Source organism: Cololabis saira, chromosome 5, assembly GCF_033807715.1.
Source record: "Cololabis saira isolate AMF1-May2022 chromosome 5, fColSai1.1, whole genome shotgun sequence".
Taxonomy (NCBI): Eukaryota; Metazoa; Chordata; class Actinopteri; order Beloniformes; family Belonidae; genus Cololabis; species Cololabis saira.
This window is the reverse complement of record NC_084591.1, coordinates 24,735,546-24,754,676: the sequence shown is the minus strand read 5'-3', so window position 1 is coordinate 24,754,676 and position 19,131 is coordinate 24,735,546. Positions and strand designations below refer to the sequence as shown.

The 19,131-nt window shown below is 40.4% G+C and overlaps 1 protein-coding gene across 1 annotated transcript in view; it reads right to left on the bottom strand.

Annotated features, from left to right (window-relative positions):
- cdh13 (cadherin 13, H-cadherin (heart)) overlaps positions 1 to 19,131 on the bottom strand; it is a 500,809-nt gene that overhangs the window by 138,990 nt on the left and 342,688 nt on the right. The window contains exon 8 of the mRNA XM_061721319.1: positions 15,551 to 15,729. Coding sequence (XP_061577303.1) covers positions 15,551 to 15,729 — 179 coding nt within the window. The remainder of the gene's footprint in view (positions 1 to 15,550; positions 15,730 to 19,131) is intronic.

Below are 19,131 nucleotides of genomic sequence, written 5' to 3'. Positions count from 1 at the left end.
TTTAACTTTTTCAGTGGAAGTGAACCAAACCAAGTAAAGAGAAATTGTAATGACTGAGGCACAATACAATTGCACTGAGAACACAACAACAAAGTTTCCCAATCAATGCACTTCCTCATGTTGACGGGGGAAATTAATTCTCGCTTGAAGTGCTATTGTAGGGGAGAGGTTCATTAGAGAGCAAGAGCTGTTGACAAATACCCTTTGTCCTCTAGTCAATGAGGTAGGGGTAAAATAGGAGGTTAAAGAGAAGGAGCACAAGAAAACAGCAGATGGGTGAAATGAAACAGATTCAAGCAGGGAGAGGATAGATTGGGAGAAAGAGCCATCGTGAAGGAAGTAAGAGTGCTGCTGTGCTCCCTGAGTATAATGACAGTGTAGTGTCACCTGGACCTCCCTGACATTACTGCAGGCCTCACTTCCACTTAGCATAGACATTTCCCTCCAAGCAGTGAGCAGTTGTCTCACTTTAATTATTCCGCCCCCAACCTTCCTCATTCTTCTTGGCACTCTCCTTCATCTGTCTATTCTCAGGTCTCGCCCTGCTCCTCTTTCCTTCCGCTTCTCCCTGCTGCCCTTTCAATGCCTCCTTAGGACACGGGAAAAGTCAAAACTCTTCACTCTTGTAGATTATTTCAGAATTTTAAAAAGGTCTCGTGCCTTTTTTTCCACCCTGTGTGCATAATAATTTCGATGAGTCAGTGCTTAAGCTCTGCAAATTTTCCATCTCTTGTTACTTGAGCTTTGTTTGATTTGAGAACGTTACGGATTTTAGAAACTTGGAAAGTAACGGTCAGACCAAAAACACCAATGTTCAGCAATAGAGTACACACATGGCTTAGTCTTTTCACACTTAATTGGTTGAAAAAAAAAAACAACAAAGCTTTTTAGTAGCATTACTAATACTAGATTATCTGTGCCTACCAAATCGCCGGGGGAGATTTGTGCTGATAATTGGTGCCATGTGGAGTCTTGCTTAAATAAGTCTTACCTAAAACATTAAAAATATCAAAATGAAAAACAAAGATACCTCGACTTGGACATCAGTTTAAGGGAAAAATATAACCTCTCCATTGATTCAGTGAATATCAACATTTGACACTACCTGCCTGGAAAATAAATAATAATCCACATCTTTTTAGTCTTAAATGTCATGTCCACATTCTATGATGCTGTCCTTGGCAGCATCATTAGATACGGCATGGCAGCCTGGTATGGGACGTTGTCAGTCCAGCTCAAATCTAGAATAGCTAAAATGCAAAAAAACAGCCATGAAGGTAATCGGTAGGAAAGACTCTCCGTCACTACAGGCAACTTTCGAGAAAACGGTTGTCAGCCTGGCAAATAGAATACTGTCCGACCCTTCACATATTTTATATCCCGAGTATGAGCTGCTACCCTCGGCTAGGCACTACAGAGCGAGCCGCTGCAGGTATAATCGTTATAAAATGTCCTTCCTACCTACTTCAATTGCCCTTTTGAACAAAAAATAGGGCCTTTTGTATGCTGTGTTGGGGGTTGTGCCTGTGTTCCCTCAGCTCCATGTTCCCCCACTGCCCAACCCCTACCTAATCCCCCTCCCTCCTCACTCTTACCCCCTCCCAACCCCTCACCCTTCCTACCGAGTGGGGGGGCATGGAGCGGGGGGTGCATAGGGGCAGCCCCTAGTACTGTACTTTTTGTATCTGTGTGTTTTGCACTACTGTACTTTTGTACGATGATTTACTACTTGGATTTTGATTGTTGATCTTTTGATAGTACTCTTGTATGATGATTTACTACTTGGATTTTGATTGTTGATCTTTTGATAGTACTTGAATTTTTACAATGATGAACTGTGAACTGCCGAAATGCTGTTGTTGATTGTTTGTCTCATGTTTTAAAAGACGCTGTATGCACTTTGGCACCTTTGCCCAAAACAAATTTCCCCTCGGGGACAATAAAGTATATCTCATCTCATCTCATCTCAAATGCTATTCTGCAGACTTTGGAAACAGCTAAGTCCAAGAGGACACGAGCCAGTAATTTTCAGTGACTGCACAGTTATCATTGCCAAAAAATAAAAAAAGAAAGGAATCTGAGCTATACATATTATAAATATACTGTATTCACAATGTGATGCCCATTGGGGGGGTTTTGATTATCGGTTCGTAATGCTAATATCACTTTTCTGGGCATTCCTTAGAAGTCATCTGCCAGCTTCTTCACTAAAACATTAACGGCCTGTGATGCTACACCATCGCTACATTAATGCCACATGAACATAAATAAAAGATATGCTGGAAGTCATTATAGCACTCTGGGATGCCAGGCGGGTTACAACACACCACAGGGTCGCTAAAGTCATGCAAACCATCGATAGGAGATGCTTTCGCTATTATTTTCTTTGCTGATGAGGGAAACCCATTTTTTCATCTTTTTCTTAAAATACAATCGTATTTCAGTGAAGGGAGATTAAACATGTGCCTCCTGTGTGAATGTTAAGGTAATAAAGGAACTTTGTCACATAGAGAAAGAGGGAATTACAAAATAACTATATTTCTACTTTTACCTTTCAGAAAAGATCGCAATTTCTCAAGCATGAATTGGAATGTGTTTTCTATCAATGACTCTATTCTAATAAACATTTACATTATGTGATTTTTTTTGGGTGGAAAAACAACAAAGTCATTATTACATATCATTTATTTTTGTCCAATTCCATTCAATAGTTAAATTTTCCCTGTGTTATTTCTCACATCGTTTTAACCTCTTGATATCAGGTTTTCACTTCATTCTACATAAAAATAAATGAATAAAAAACGGTCCTTCTCTGGTCCAACCTCCTGGTGAATGTAATTCTCTTACCTTATTCTTTCTGGTTTCTGCTTTCATTTTTGTACTTCTGGTTAGACTAGCGTAATCCAAAAGAAAATAAGAAAGAGAAAGACCTGTAAGACACACGGTTACCACGTTTGCCCACAAGGCCCAGGGGGCTCAATTTATATTGAGGAATCCGCAGCCCCCCCAAAAAAACAAAAAAAATGTGATTGACACTTCTAACCTTCATTGGAATGTAATCTTCATCTTTAGCACCCAGAGATCTAATTAATTAGCGGAATCTCATTTCCTCACTAATGCAACTGGACAGAGGCATGATAGAGAAGGGAGGGAAGGCAGGCTGAGGAGAAAAGCTGGGATGGAGGAGAAGAAGGGGGGTGCTGTATTTCATCAGTGTCTCTGAAAGGTGTCCACTTTGTTCATTTCAGGGAAGAACAAGAAAACTTGAGTTGGTTTGGTTCCCACCAGCTAAACTGTATTGATCACAGCTGCCAGAACTCTGGATACTGGCCACTAAAGACACTGCAGTAAAACTCTTTAAAATAGGTAATCTTCAGCTTCACCTTCTTCTCGGGGTTCAGGCATCTTCTAACTGATAAGAAGTATTATTCTGATTGCAACTGGTTTCATCTTCTTGTTGTACTGCTGAACGCATTCATCTCTGTAGAAGCTTAACACTGAACTTGAGCTACTTTTTGATATATGCACGCATCATGAATGAATCTATTTCCCAAGATATAATAAAAAAAACTTCTAACTAAAATAAATGCAAACATTTTACTGTAGCAACTCTGGGTGGGTTGGTAATTGTAGCAAGGTTATTACACTGACAAGAACTGGACTATATGGCCCAGAGGTCATGGGTTGGGCTAAACTTTGGTTACAGCTTTTACTATACAAATTAGATGTGACCCAGAAGGCACAAGGTGGTTTTGACATGGGTACCAAGGACCAGACGTGTCCCAAAGGCCCATAGGAAGTGCAGATTTGATCCATATATGGCTGGGTTTAGGCAGCCACTCACCCTAAATCAAGACCTTCAGTCAAGGCCAAATATGGATCAAAGAAAATAGCAAATGTGGACCATACTTGAGCCAAATATTCTTTGCTGTCTCCTAAACAGCAAAAAAAACATTTGCAGGAAATAGGAACTGTGTGACACTTATGGACATGTATTTGTACACAACTGAGTTTGAACCTTGTATGTTCAAACACACTTAATAAGGTGGCAGTAAAACTAGTTTGGAGCTAAACAAGTGTACTGCGAGCAAAGTAGAAATAATCCAGAGTTAATTAAAAAGCTGGAGGAGTAGGTTCCATAGACTGTATAACAAAAAGATGATCTTGCCTTCCCTGACTGAAATAAAATCAATCGTAAGGCAACAATCAAGCCAGAGGTGCCTTCAGCTTCTACCTAATGGTAAATAGTAAACAAACAACAAATGGGTGATCCTATGGTACACAAAGGGAACAGGGAACATCCAGAGGTCAGACAGTGCCTTCACACAGACACAAGATGTGTACCTGCAAGCACTTTTACTTGCAATGTAGTAAAATAATGTCCAAAGTAACACATTCAAATCTGTTTGGGTTGGGAGGGAGGTGGTGTAGGGCATTACATTATAACATTATAAAGATCGGTATGAGCTGCCATTTCATTAACAGACATCATGGCATTTTTTGTCACTAAAAACAAGTGGTGTAAAACTAAAAAAGATACATTTTCCCTGCTCTTTGAAACATTTATGAAGCATGAATTTTATTCTTAAAATAATAGTTCCAAGCAGGCCAATCCGATGACGTCTACAACAAACAAACCGCCGCCAACGCTTGCATTCCTACAGACCCAGGGGCCTGTACTACGAAGCGGGATTTGGGTTTAGCGAGGTAACTTCAGGTTTAACCCTGAGTTTTCAGGACTACGACGGTGGTTCACTTCTTACCGGGATACATCGCCATGGTAACTTATGCTGAACAGCTAACCTGCTCCGGAGCAGGTTATGTTCGAGATACAGATCGCCGGGTATAAAAGCACCGCCCACTGACCAATCAGCTCTCTTGGAAAATGGCATGCCCTTTCAAAGAGAATCCAGTGGAGCTTGGTGCGCGGATCGTGAGAGGATCCCTCCGAACAGAACGCGTATTCAGGGACCACCAAAACCCCTTTGCTTTCCCTGATGAGTACCTGTATAAACGATCCAGAAAAAAATAAAAAAGAGGTGGAGGAGAAAATAAAAAATAAATCAATCAATGAATAAATAAAACAAATCATCACCCAAAATCCGATGTACAGTCAATCCAAAACTAATACCAATTAAATAAATAAATCAAGAAGAAATCAAAAAGAAGATGCATTTGTAAGGGGATAGGAAAAAAGGGATTTTCAATTTCGTCCCTCGAACATTCTGAGAAGTCACTTTAAAATACTAAATACCCCCCTCCTGAAAAAATAAAAAATAAAATAAAATAAATAAATAAACCCAATTCTTTGGTACAGCATCAGCACAAGTTATCGGCCAACAACAATAGTTATAGAACCAATATATACAGGACTGTCTCAGAAAATTAGAATATTGTGATTTTCTGTAATGCAAACACAAAAACAAAAAATGTCATACATTCTGGATTCATTACAAATCAACTGAAATATTGCAAGCCTTTTATTATTTTAATATTGCTGATCATGGTTTACAGTTTAAGATTAAGATTCCCAGAATATTCAAATATATGTTTATATCCCTATGAATTTACGCATTTATACAGTCAGCGATCTTTTGCCAGCTGTCTTTCCTGCATTTTGCAGCTGCAACTGTGTTGCTTTTTGCCTGTATTCTATGCCTATACTCATCATATTTCCGTAAAATTATTGTTTGCTCTTCGCTACTGAAATAAGCGGCTCTGACAGCGGACTTCTCCATGCTTGCGATTGGTCATGCGCTGAAAACACCGCCCCTTTTATGTGCACGCGCTCATATCCAGATTGGAAAAACCTGGGTCGATATACCGAGTTGATAACCGGCGTCGTGTGACCGCTTAGCGTGATTGCAATTGTCCCGCTTAGTGAATCTGGATAAGGAAAAGATATCCTGGATATGTTGAACTTGCTTCGTAGTACAGGCCCCAGGTCTCCTAAGGGGGCGTGGCAGTCTCTACAAAACATCAACAGTGAATATGCGTCGCCGGTATGGGAGTTTTACAATGTCCGAAAAGGACAACAAATTTACAGTTTGCAAAGTGTGTGCAAAGGAAATACCCCGAGGAAGAATGTTATAAAGGAATTTCAACACAACAAATCTGATAAGACATTTGAAAGTTTCTCACATCAAGGAGTATATTGAGTATACAAACTTGGCTGCTGCTAAGGCAGAGAAAGAAAGTGGAGGTGCAGCAATGCCGCTAAGTCAGCTGAACGTAACAGAGACCTATAAATGACAGCAAGAAAAAGAAAGAACTACATCATAAGGTTAAAGATTTATAAGCCTTGATCATCAGCTGCTTTCTGTTGTAGAAGACATCGGGTTTAAATGTGTCGTTAGGATCCGCGGTACGCGCTGCAGAGTCGTTAATATTTCACTGATGAAATCCGCCGGAGTTATAACAGACTATTTCCAGTCATATCCTACCCTAACCCTCACGCAGGATGACAACCGTGTCGGCATAACGAGTGACATCTGGAGTTTATAGTGTGAAGAGTTGTGCTACACTCAATAGTTTCCTCAAAGCGGCGGATGCTATCGCTAAAGCTTTTGCTAAGCTTTCATAATTCATTTTTATTTTAAGATTTAATTCCTTTTTCCACAGGAAAACTAAGGTTTATAGTTTACAAATAGTGATGCACCGATTGTTCGGTAACCGAAATTGTTCGGCCGAAAATGGCAAAAAAACACTTTCGGTGTTCGGTGGAATAAGTGGGAAAAAAACCGAACAATTAATAACGGCGTTGTGTAGGAAATAGACTGGCCGCTCCGTAACTGTTGCGCACCACATAAATCGTTGGCCAACCAAAAACTAACCACATAAGAATTTTACCTAACATTCACCAGCAGGTGGAACCAAAACAACATAAATCAATCTATTACAGGTGCGTTTAGATGACGAAATCAAACAGCGAAGAGGGTGGAGTGAAGTGGTGCGGTGCAAACATGTCAGCAGTGTGGAAGTATTTTAGAGTGGCAAAGAATAAAACAAAAATGGCTGTTTGCAATGAATGTTCTGCTCAAATATCTAGAGGGGGCACATCTGCAAAGCCTTTCAGCACTACAAGTTTGATTTATCATTTGAAATGATAAAAAACCCTGAGCGCTTTAATGCATTTTTATTGTTTTAAGGCCTATGTTACAATGTTCAGTGAGTTAAGCCTAACGTAAGCTCAAAGATGGCCAAAAAATTTATTTTGCTAATTTATTTATTTTAAGTTATTGTTCTTTGCTGGTATAATGTCTGCTGGAATATTTAAGAAATGCTGGGAAATTAAAAAATGTTCAGTTTTTTATGTTCAACAAATGTTTTCTACATTGTAATTTTGTAAAATATTTTTTTCTTTTAAAAGCATGCCTAAATCAAATTTATTTGATTTATGCAATGGTGAAAAAATTGGCAAAATAAATGAAAAACTGCGAAAGTATTGTTCGGTATTCGGCCAAGTGTTTTTTATTATTTTCGGTTTCGGCCACAAATTTTCATTTCAGTGCATCACTATTTACAAATCCTATCAACTCTAAGGGAGTGAAATAGCTACTGTTGTCCGTGTTGGTGCACTGCACATGTTGTGTTGTACACATAATTACTGCCTCAAGAAAACTTAAGCTAGTAAGCTACACGAGTCTAAGTCGTCTCTAAGAGTCTCTAGACTAGTGTGAAATATTGCACATTGCCACAGCCTGCAATAAAACAGTAAATTCATGATACTTTCTCATCTCTTAATTTTTATACTTAATACAATGTCAGTGTTGTGTTTATGAAACAACAATATTGACAAATTTATGGTGATGGGAAATATCTGATCGGCAGATACTGCTTTTGGTGATCGGCCCTCAAAATCCTGATCGGTGCATCTCTACTTTTACATAGGTGGATACCCCACGTTTAACACTCAAATCTGTCCTTTTTACAATAACTGACACGGGGTGGCGTGTCAAACTGGCCTCGCCACAACTCCCCACCGAAGGTACAGTTAATCGCAGGTCAGGCCGAATGTAGAAAGAAATGATGCAGGGTGGTGGTCGTGGGTGGGATTTGTTGATGACAAGACAATGATGTCTGCAAGCTTCTTATCCTCAGAGCCCTGAACGCCGTAAATCAGCATATTACAGAACAGTATTCTGCAACTGGTTAAAAATGAAAGACTTTGCAAGAAACCAAACTTGGGTGATAAACAAACTGAAGAACCTTAGAAAAAAGTTCCTTGCTGTCAATGAACACAAAAGGAGAAGTGGGGGAGAGGGAGACTGCTGGTCATACAGCATTTACGCCATGCGATTTGTAAGTCGCTATGTAAATCCAGCATAAATTCAGCATTGATCCGCCACCCGCTGTTTCTCGCTACCAGCCGGCTGCTGTCATGTTGGTGAAGCCAGTGAGGCCAAACAAACAGACAGTGGGCCCTCATGCTACGTAGTACCACTAGATAACGCCTCCCAAGTCGTCTTCCATCCCCTCAACTCGGCTTCAGGCACCAGAGAGGCAATAACATGCCTTGCCTTTACATTGTCCAACACATGTTAAACATGCATTCATCATCCAAGGGCAATAATGGGATCTAATCTTGTCTCCTTTTTAAAAAAAATCTTGAATGAGTTTAATCATGCTCCTTTCACCTTCAGCCTGGTATTTTGCAGACAACTATGGCTCACAGGATATTTTCTCCTTTTTGGACTATTCTCTGTAAACTCCGGAGACTGTTACGCATGATCAGACATTTCTAAAATGCTTTCATTAGCCCATCTGGTATCAACAGCCATGCCACGTTCAGTCAATTAAACAACTTATTTCTTAATTCCGATGCTTAGTTTGACCTTCAAATGATGCTGCTGCAGCAAATGTCTCCACGCCTAGGTGCACTAAACTTCTACCTTGCGATTGGCTGTTAGATATTTGTGTCAGGGAGCAGCTGAACATGTGTACGAGGCAAAATGCTAGTGTTTGTATGACTGTTTGGAGTTAAAAGCACAAATCTTAGATTTAATATTTCAGGTTGGGATTTGAAAATATGACAAGGTTTGGCTTATGTGTTTTGCAGCTGTGATCTCATATCAACCTTTTGGTTATAAACTTGAGAATGCTTTGCTTTAGAAATGTGGAGAAAAGTACATTTTACTTATTTTGCTCTGACTCTGGGTTTCATTTTCACTTTAGTATCTTCTACAAACTCCAATGTTTGTGCCTATATGATGGTCAAAACATTTCAGCAAACTGTTCCATGGCATCATTTGTGTTACTATGAATAAAATCCAGACACAGTTGGTAAAAATCACTCTGCATCCCACTAGTTTTGCTGTACCAGAACACTGGTCATATGTCCTTCTCGTCAGCCACCATGCATTCACAGCGAGGACTATCGCAGACCAATCCAGTGGTTGCGTTTCCAGGTGTTTTACAGGCTCGTGACTTGTTCTTCTATCCACAGTAGCCTCCCACTCCCCGCTCTCAGCTCATCTACTCACACCTTTCCAATCTCCAAATCATAATTGGCGAATGAAAGGGAGTTTATAAACTGAAGTGTACATCAAAATCTGCTGTAATGAAATCTTATCAGTCCATTCCCTGTGCTGTATTATTTGCATATAAATGACATAATATAATAACTCTCTCCGGCCTCTACCTGGGAGGAGTAAATATTTCTGTCTGCTTTGTCTCGTTGCAGTGACACAAGGAAACGAGATGCTAATTGAAGAGAGGGAAGCATCTTTATGTGACGACTGACATTCAATTATGTTTGGAGGATCAGATTAGGTGGTGGCCCTAGAAATGTTTGAAAACAACATTTTGCAGAGCAGCAACTCTGGAGGCAGCTGAGGGTGCAATTTGAATAACGGTTTGGGGCCTGTGCTGAATGGCGCTGCCCTGAATGGAATCACTACGCTATGACCTGCGAGTAATTGGATGTCCACAGCGAAGCACTGACGGCGGAGGAGGAGGCAAGTCTGATGGACAGACACGAGCAAACAAAAAAGGATAGACAGTATGCCTTACTGTCTATCCTTTTGGTGATGACAATGAGAGAAAATATTGCAAACTGAAAATAAACAAGAAATCAATGCAATGAACAGGCATGGTTGAAGAAGAAAAAAAGCAATAGTAGGTGAGAATTGCAGAGGATAACACAAAATCCCCAAGAGTAGGACATGCCAATGTTTCAGTTGTCATTCATCAGTAATACATCTTCCAGGCATGTAGGCTCTCTGGCCACCGAGCCAAATAAACCATTAGAGAGGATAAGCTTTCTTATCAGCTACCTATCAGGAAGCATGCGGCCAAGGTCACACCCAACAAACATTAGGCTGTTTTACTCCCAGATACCACTGCACACTGTACAGCTGGAATGGGATAACTGTGTACATCAATTTACCTTCTGAATTTGCACAAGCTAAACAGAAGAGAGCGGATAATGTTAAGTAAACACATTTACAGTGCAGGCAACTGGAAACTCCAAATATACACAGCACACACCCAAAAAGTCATTTTACAGACAGATGGTGTGTGCGTGGCTGAGATTATAAGTCAACGTGTCAACAGAGACTATATTTAATCCATACGGAACAGCATTAAGTAGACCATTAAGCTTAGACAATTTATCTGACTGTCATTTACAGATGCACGTTTAACTGTTAAGTGCAACTATTTGTGTGGAAAAAGTCACCTTCAGGTGAAAAGGAAAAACAAGCTTTTCAAGATGTGGGGTGTAAAGACAGACTTTTTTCCCCGCAGACATTTGGATTTGTAACAGTAGATAAAGCACAGATGCATGTTAATGACGGCTGCATTCCTCTGAGGGAACGTGGTGGCTTCCTGTCACAGCTGACTGGGAGACTAAAGGGTACTGAGCCATTATTAATAATGCTGTGTTTTTCCTTTTGTGACAAGTCAAAAAAGAGGCTTCTGCAAAACAAAAACCTCTTTGAATGTTAAATGTCGTCAAAAACATGCACATAGACATTCATGCATCCTTGACATTATGTTGACTTAGATATTTCTTTGCTCTTGGTTCAGAAAAAGAAAATCTATACATTTTAATAGGATTAGTACACACAACGTAAGACTTTGAAACACACACACAGGCATCCTTTTTATGGCCACGTAATTCACCTTTGTCGAACATGGCGGGGTATTCAGGGGGGGGTTCAGTCAACTCCATCAACTGGCCATCCACAGCAGCGACAGCTCCCAGATTGGCCAGAGCACATTAGGGAGTCAGAAAGTCACACTGCCATTAGCAGTCTGTCCTCTCTGGTTACAGGCCGTCTGCATACGAGCACTCCATAGACAAGAATAGATTACAGTGATCCGTGTGTGCATGTGTGGCACTGACACGTGTGTGTCTGTGTTCAGGTGTAGGGAATATAATCTATCATTGTAAGTAACTTCACGTGTCTTTGGATTGCACTCTGGAGCAATGGAAAAAGGTCAGGTGGTCGGAAACCAGATTTACTCTGTTTCAGAGTGATTGGTGAAACAGGGTACAACGAGCGGCAGATTAAGTGATGTAACAGTTGTCCCAAGTGACGATCAAACAAGCCTGTATTATAGAATTATGTTATCCTATGATATATTTGGACAAGTTTAGATTCAGCGCTATGATGTGGTCAAGACTTTAGCTCAGAACCCATGACCAGGTTTTTCCATCAATAAATAGCTTTCCTGATGGCATAAGCATATTCCAGGATGACGATGCAGGGATTAACGGGGTTTACATGTTAAAATAGTGGTTCAGAGAGCATGAGACGTCACACGGACTGGCCACAGCAGACTTCTGACCTTAACTGCAATGAAAATGTGTGGTATGTTCTGGAGAAGCTATTTTGCTCCCACCCTCAAACAGCAAGGTTGCTGAAAAAGCAGTTCGACCATAGACAAGGATAAACTTGTAAGAATGTATAAGCAATTGAAATACAATGGTCAATGCAAAATGTAATCAAAGATGAAAAACGTCCACCAAAACACTGAAAGAGTGCATTTGTTATTTGCGTGTGTTTTCCTGGAGCCAGGTAGTGTATCAGGAATATGTGAATAAATTGACCACCAAACATGGATTACTGCAGTCAGGATTTACTGCAGGTGGGACGGTGGTGGTGCATGAAAGTGCTGTTGATTGAAGAAACCTGAGACTGATAAATCAACCAGGTGGAATATTGGTATTTTATTTCATTTTGTTTTATTTTACTTTATGTGCAAGATGTAGGAGCAGCAGTGGAAGGTGTTCAGAGGTGCTCAGTTTCATATTAATTCATTTCAATTTTGATATTCTAACACATTCAGATATGCTCTTTATCTCGCATAGGGAAAAATAATTCACATCAGTCTCAGTAAGAAAGATAACCTAACACCTCACATGCTGCCTCTGCAATGTCAAACCACAATTTTTTGCTTTTTGAAAAGGATGGAAAATGCTTATACTGCTGAGTGATTACAACATCTTATAGCTGGATGCAAAATTTAGTGCCCGTCGAACCTCATCAGAAACAACAGGTTCAATACAAATATCCCTCCTTTGTTGACCTTTTTGGGTAAATTAAATCTAAAAATGCGATGAAGTTCAATTTAAAAAAAATAAATAAATAAATACATAAATAAATGAAAATATGACATGTGTGAAACGCGCAAGTTCATAAACAGATATTTAAGACGCTCTTTTCATTTTCGTAAATCTTGTTAAATGAGACAGATTATGTCCTACAAAAGAAATGAACCTTCCTTGATCTATTGAAACGTATGTAAATGACGTCAGTGTGACAAGAGTACTTGTCAAAAATCATAGCCTGCCAAAGATCCAACAGTGTTGTGCGTCAGTAAGAGGAGGAGAAAAACAGACAGGGTTTTATGCCACAGGCAAAGCACTAAAAAGAAAATCAAACTGATTTAAATGGGACAAAATTGTTTTCCAATTTTCTCCAGATTGCTCTCCGCCTCCTGTTGAAAGCATCTATCCAAATATACCTGGAATTCCACCAGAATTACTTTGGAGTAATTTAGAAAACAGAAAAAAAAGTGGCTTTCTCTTGTTTTATCTTCTGTTCCATTTTTTGGGGTGTTGTAAATTTTCTTTTTTTTTTAATCTTTGTTATCACCACAGAACATTACTGAAAATGGGCTGAACATGATGTCTTTAAATACTGCACTACATGGCAGATGGAAGGGAATGATGAACATGCTGAAGTGGATGGCTTTCAGGTTCTGAAACACCTTCAAATTATCCTAACTGCACTTCTGCCAGGCATTTATCCCCTTTCTTTAAGAATTGATGTGCCAGTGGTTGGAGTTTTGTTAACACCCATCTGACATCCGGGGAAAACTAAGTACACTTCACAGACACCAAATGGAATATGTTTATCTTAGGGGGCTAAAGTACTGTACTTGCTGTACGCATCATGGCCGACACGCGTATCCTGTGTTCGTTTCACGACATGCACGTTCTCCAAAAGACACTGAACGTGTACGCGACCTGCAGTTCCCGCTTTGCCCTCGAGTGGCGCTGGTTCCGCTCAGAGCACCAGCTGACCACAAGTGACTTGACGCGGAGGTCGGAAACTTGCGGACTGTTTTAAAGAGAGGCTGAGCAGCTGTTATCCTCACATGTATGATGTGACATCGCCACCACACAGTGACAAACATGCGGGTCAAAACAGCGGCGGCAGATCAACACAGTCCTGGTGCAAATAGAGTGGTGCTCGTTATGTCTGTGCTCGTGGGAAGATGCAGCGGTGACGGTGATGGTGGTGGTGAGCTGTTTTGTCCACCGTTCAAGCTGGAATCAGAGGTTCTTCAGTCATTGCTGGACCGACACCGACTTTGCTCCAGATATTTCGGTAAATTAATCTCCTGAGGACATGTGCGTGCTCGCTCCACCTGGCCACTGCAGCTAAACAGCTCGTCCCCGTCAGGTAGCGCAGGATGACTGATTCGCCGTCTCTGGTTTGGAGCTGAATCAGCGGGACAACCCCATGTAACAAGTCGTCAAACGAAACGGAGGAAATGCAGAAATATCGCTGCTGTTTCTCATCATCAGTTGCTGCATCGGCGAGACGAACAAGCTCTCCAGTCTCCCGACGGCTCTGGTTGAACGGCCTGACAAACCATGTCCGATGGCGCCGTTTTCTTTACAAGATCACAAGAAAAGCAGTGCACTGATCTCCCCTTCATCCCGTGTTGCTGTCTTGTTTATTTATCTTTATTCCACCAGCTGGTTTATTAAACTACTACCAAATATTTTATTACTTTTCTAACTCTGACTCTGCATACTGCCCCCGATCGATTACCGCCGGTACGATGCGCTCTCCTCGCCCACTACGCGAGCGAGGTACGCTCACAACGCAGCTGGTTGTGAACGTGAACGGACGCAAACGCAGGCTCAAACAGTAAGTATATTTGCCCCTTTACGGCTCTGAGGCGGCAGAATCTGCAAATAATTTCAAGCACCTGAGGGCGAGTATCACAAGCATAGATTAGTCAGAACTGCTTTGTTGTCTAGTGCTATTAAAAAGAAAAAAAAGGATTGGAATGAAGAACACATCTTGTCTGAGAAAGACGTGGCTGACTTATTGCTAAACAAAAGCACGTAAACAAGAAATAAACAACTCAGATATTGATGAGTTTCATCCAACTAATCCTTCAATTCAAACACTAATGAGTCAGCATTACCCAGACAGCTCTACATGTAAAACAACTGAAAACTGAAAATATTGACTCTGATCTAATGCAGTGTTGCTGCCACTGACCAAGAATTATCTAGGACAAAAAAGGCTGCCATTTTGGCAATATGCCTTCTAAAAAGACATTCAATGATACGTTCAAAAACAAGGATCTTTAAAAAGGTTTGATAATGCTGAAGTCCTCTAAGGTCTCCCTTCAATCCTGGCACAGAAAAGAAACCACAAAGTCTCATATATCTCTTTGTTAATGTGGTCTGCTCATCACCACACAGAGGTATCTAACACTGCTCACCACATCGATTACATCTCATTTCATTGTACTTTTAATCAATTACACCTCTATTAAACAGTTTTCTGTAGCACTTAGATTGGCTCATCAGGGCACTTAGCCGCCATGGTTCCAGCAGTTCCGGATGGCGGGTTTTCAGCCAGGCTTGTTGGACAGCGCCAGAGTCGACGGATGAGTGTGTATCACCTCAATTAAACTATTCGCTAAGTGTCTGACAACGGCTAATATTCCTCTTCCAGCAGCGAACCCAATCGATGTTCTGGAATTCGCCACCCTGCTAGAAAAGCAATCATCTGGTTGTCTCTCTCGGGTGAGATGGGGAAATGGAGGGGCGCTCATCATCTGGTTTCTGCGCCTTCTCATACAAAGATACGGGCAGTCACTTATAAGAGGCATATACATTTCACTTTTCCTACTGCATTGGTGATAGCCTGAGAAAAGCAGATGCAGAGGCTTCATTTAAGGGATGCCAGAGATAAGTGCAACCCTCGGTACAACATCCTGTTTAGCACAGACGTAAATCATGTTCCACAGTGGGACAAAGGGCCGCCACCATAGAGCACACCAGCTAACCCACCTCTCTGTCGAGTAACATGGGAGAAATGACGGTGACGATGTCGCCTCTTTCTGCGTCGATGTAGAACATGTTCGGGGAAGGTTTGTCTGGCGACTGCCTGATGATGTTGTAACGCAGCGCTGCGTTGTCCGTGGCAGGGTCATCAGCATCAAAGGCCGTCATCGTCATCACTGTAGTACCTAGAAAAGACAGTTAAAGTAAAAGGCTGAGTATATTTACGGGAACATTTATTGCTGCACGTGACATGTTTCTTACATATATCATACAATGTGTTTAGAAATGCTGCAGCTGAGGAATGAAAAACTAACTTCAAAACAACTTTTTGCTATACATACTCAAAGGGAAGAACAATGGGAAAACCTGCCCATTGCGTCTGAGCTGAAAAAGGCGGTAATCCCTGGCACACCTCTACCCCTGCTTGTTGTCAGTGATGAGCTTCATTCAGCAAGACACACATACTTGTGAGTATGCACATACACACATAACACATGCATATTCCTGCATGAATGCACCAACTCAAATATAGACCATCTGAGCCAGTCTCTCATCTGATTAATGTTTTCCATTTCTTCACTGTGTCTCTTAGGTATCTCCATTCACTGCACCATGTTCTAGAGTAAATATTAATGCTTGGAAACTGTGTTACTTCATTCTGATGAGTGTGTGTGACATTTGAGCGGATTCATCTTAATGATGGGATTGATCATTTGCAATAATAGTAAACTTGAGTGTGTGTGACATTTGAGGGGATTTGCCTTAATGATGGGATTGATCATTTGCAATAATAGTAAACTTGGAGAGTAATGATGTTATGCAGCTTTTGGATTTAGTTATTTAAATATAGCAGACAGAAAATACATGTGCACCTTTATGATGAAAATCCCACCTGGCGTACCAAATATAAAGCAGGGATTTTTTCTTACATTACTGAACTTGCTAAGGTTTTATGTGTTCTCTGGCAAGAAATCCCCTCTGAATCGTATTTGACCCGTACATTTATTGAAAGATTTTCCTAAGTATGAGGCACCACTATAGCACGGCTCATAAACGTCCCCTTTTCATGCCTCTCCTTAATTTCTGACAACAGTTGGCCACAGTGCATTAGCCAGACTACTCATATCAGACACATAAGGGCTGATGGAAAAGTCTACATTAAATTACGACTTAGGGGGAAATGTCTTCAGTCCAACTGAAGGTAATGAGGGGCAGAGAGGTGGGATTTTTGTCCCCTCTGCATTTACATTTCAAGGTCAACCATTAATGGTTAAGTAAACTGGTAATCCTTCTTCTACAGAATAATTACACAGTCCCATCTCCTTCATTACCAAAAGTCTGTTCCACTTCACACCTTGAAAGTCATGCTGTTGAAAGACCGAGTGCACTCCCACATGTGCACTCACAAGTGTATAGAAGCACGGTTTTCCACACAGACACGGCAAACCAGCAGCCAATTAGAGTTAAAAACAGTGACTAAATTGGTTATCTAACAGAACTCATGGAGGTATCTTGAACGTAATGCAATCTTATATGGTTTCCATGACATCAGAGGAGAGCTCACTCTCTTAATGGCAGTCTTCATCAGATAGCTACCATAATTCCTCTTACATAGGAGCGTCATGTAACTACTACACAGACAGTGGCCTAGGATACAGCACAACCATTGGCATTAATCTACTTATGATAAACATCTAGTTGTGTGTAATGGGACAATGGGACTGGTTACAGCTTGAACACCGTTGTTTATTGTGTTTAATCACACTGTCATATCATGTGGGTGGCCTTACTGAGGACACATTGAACTCTCTTATCAGCTTCATCCTCGGGAAAGAGCCAAAGCCCAATCAATCTTAACCGCATTGGATACATGGTGGGACGGATGCGAATGTGGAAAACTGCCATTACCTCACTATCACTCAGACTGATCTGCTGTGCTGCCGGATGACACCAGCTCAGACCGAATAAAGAAAGAAGTGATATAAAACTGGTGGAGTCAGCGTAGAGAGAGTACGTGAACACTGTGTGGTGTATTTTTCCTGAACAATGAGTTGCTTAGCTACATTAAGAGAAAGAAAAAACAGCAAGGGTTGTGAGGTCACCAATTCAAACATGAGAAGATGCCGCAAATGACACAGAAAGAGAGCGCAAACACAGATACACGTGTTGTGGATTGATTTCATCACACTGGCTGTTGGGACACAGCACTGTTGCCCACAGCTAACTCCTATATCTTTCTCAAACACCAAGGGAAATCAGTGGGGGCTGGCAGATCTGTGGGTGCCACCAGGGAACTGACAGAGTGAGAAAAGCAAAGATGAAGCAGAACAACATAGACAAGACAGAAAAAAAGGGTAAATGAATGTCTTTGATTGTAGTGTGCGCTGCCCCCATGCTCGACTGTCTCTGGATGAATGTGAGTGATTGGAGTTTCATTTTCCATTGTGGAGATTCTAAAACCAGGAACTGGATTTATATTAATCAGAATGAAGGAAATGAAAAGACCATGGGCTAAGCCCATGCTATTCTAAGGTGTGAATAAGATCAAAGGCGGTTCAAAGATGAATACTTTTTTCCACTACTGTAAATGGTATGATGAATTATAAGCATATTCAAAAGCAGAATGTAGTGCTGTGGTGGCAGTAGAAATAACTACACATGAAATACATGGAAAGAAAAAGGGAGAATGAGTGAATAAGATAATAGAAGGAGGAAAAATTGATCCAAAACTGTCTTCACTAAAGATTATGTTGACCAAAAAGTGATTCCAGATACTGTTTTGAAGTTCTCCTATTATATTCTCATCATGGAAAGCTTAACGGTTACATAATACTGCACAGAAATACATCATGGAATCTTCTGCTCAAATTTAATTAGACGTAGTTAGACTTTTTTTAACTTTTAATTTAATCCTGTAATAAAATAATTATAGTTATTTGTATATTTCAGCTTTTTGTTTGTCTTGACAGAAAAGTGTACATATAGTGTGGTAGTTGATCACCACACTATGCATATTGTGTTTACATGTGTGTTTATACATGACTTATAATTGTTAAAGAACTGATTATTTCTTTATACTTTTAAGAAACCAGTGCCACATTTTTGGATTTAATTTGTCTCTTTTTTAGCCATAGTTATCTTTATTAAGTACCAAAGCTGTTGTAAAATTGGCGCTTGTGTGTTTGTGAAACATCAATAGATCTATTTGTCTAAAATAATCTCCACCTACACCTTCCTACGTTGTTTGCCTGTCTATTGTTGGCACTACAATACAATGTTGCTATTGGTGTCTTTTGTTAAGCTTGTCCTTTCATAAAGATAATTGCAAATATGAGATTTTCTTTAAATTACATCACTTCATTTTTGACTTCTGAAGTGTTTCTCTTGTGTAGTATTTGACAAGCCTACCTGATTTTTACATTTCAGACGTTGTAACTGTTGCTTATTCATGTCTAGACTCGATTAGAAATACACTTCTTGCTTGCTAGCTCATTTGTCTTTATCACTGACCTATCATGGGCTGCTTACCTGGCTGGTTGCTTGTCTGCCTTGCTGCCATCTTTCTGCACAATTTTTTATTTTTTTTA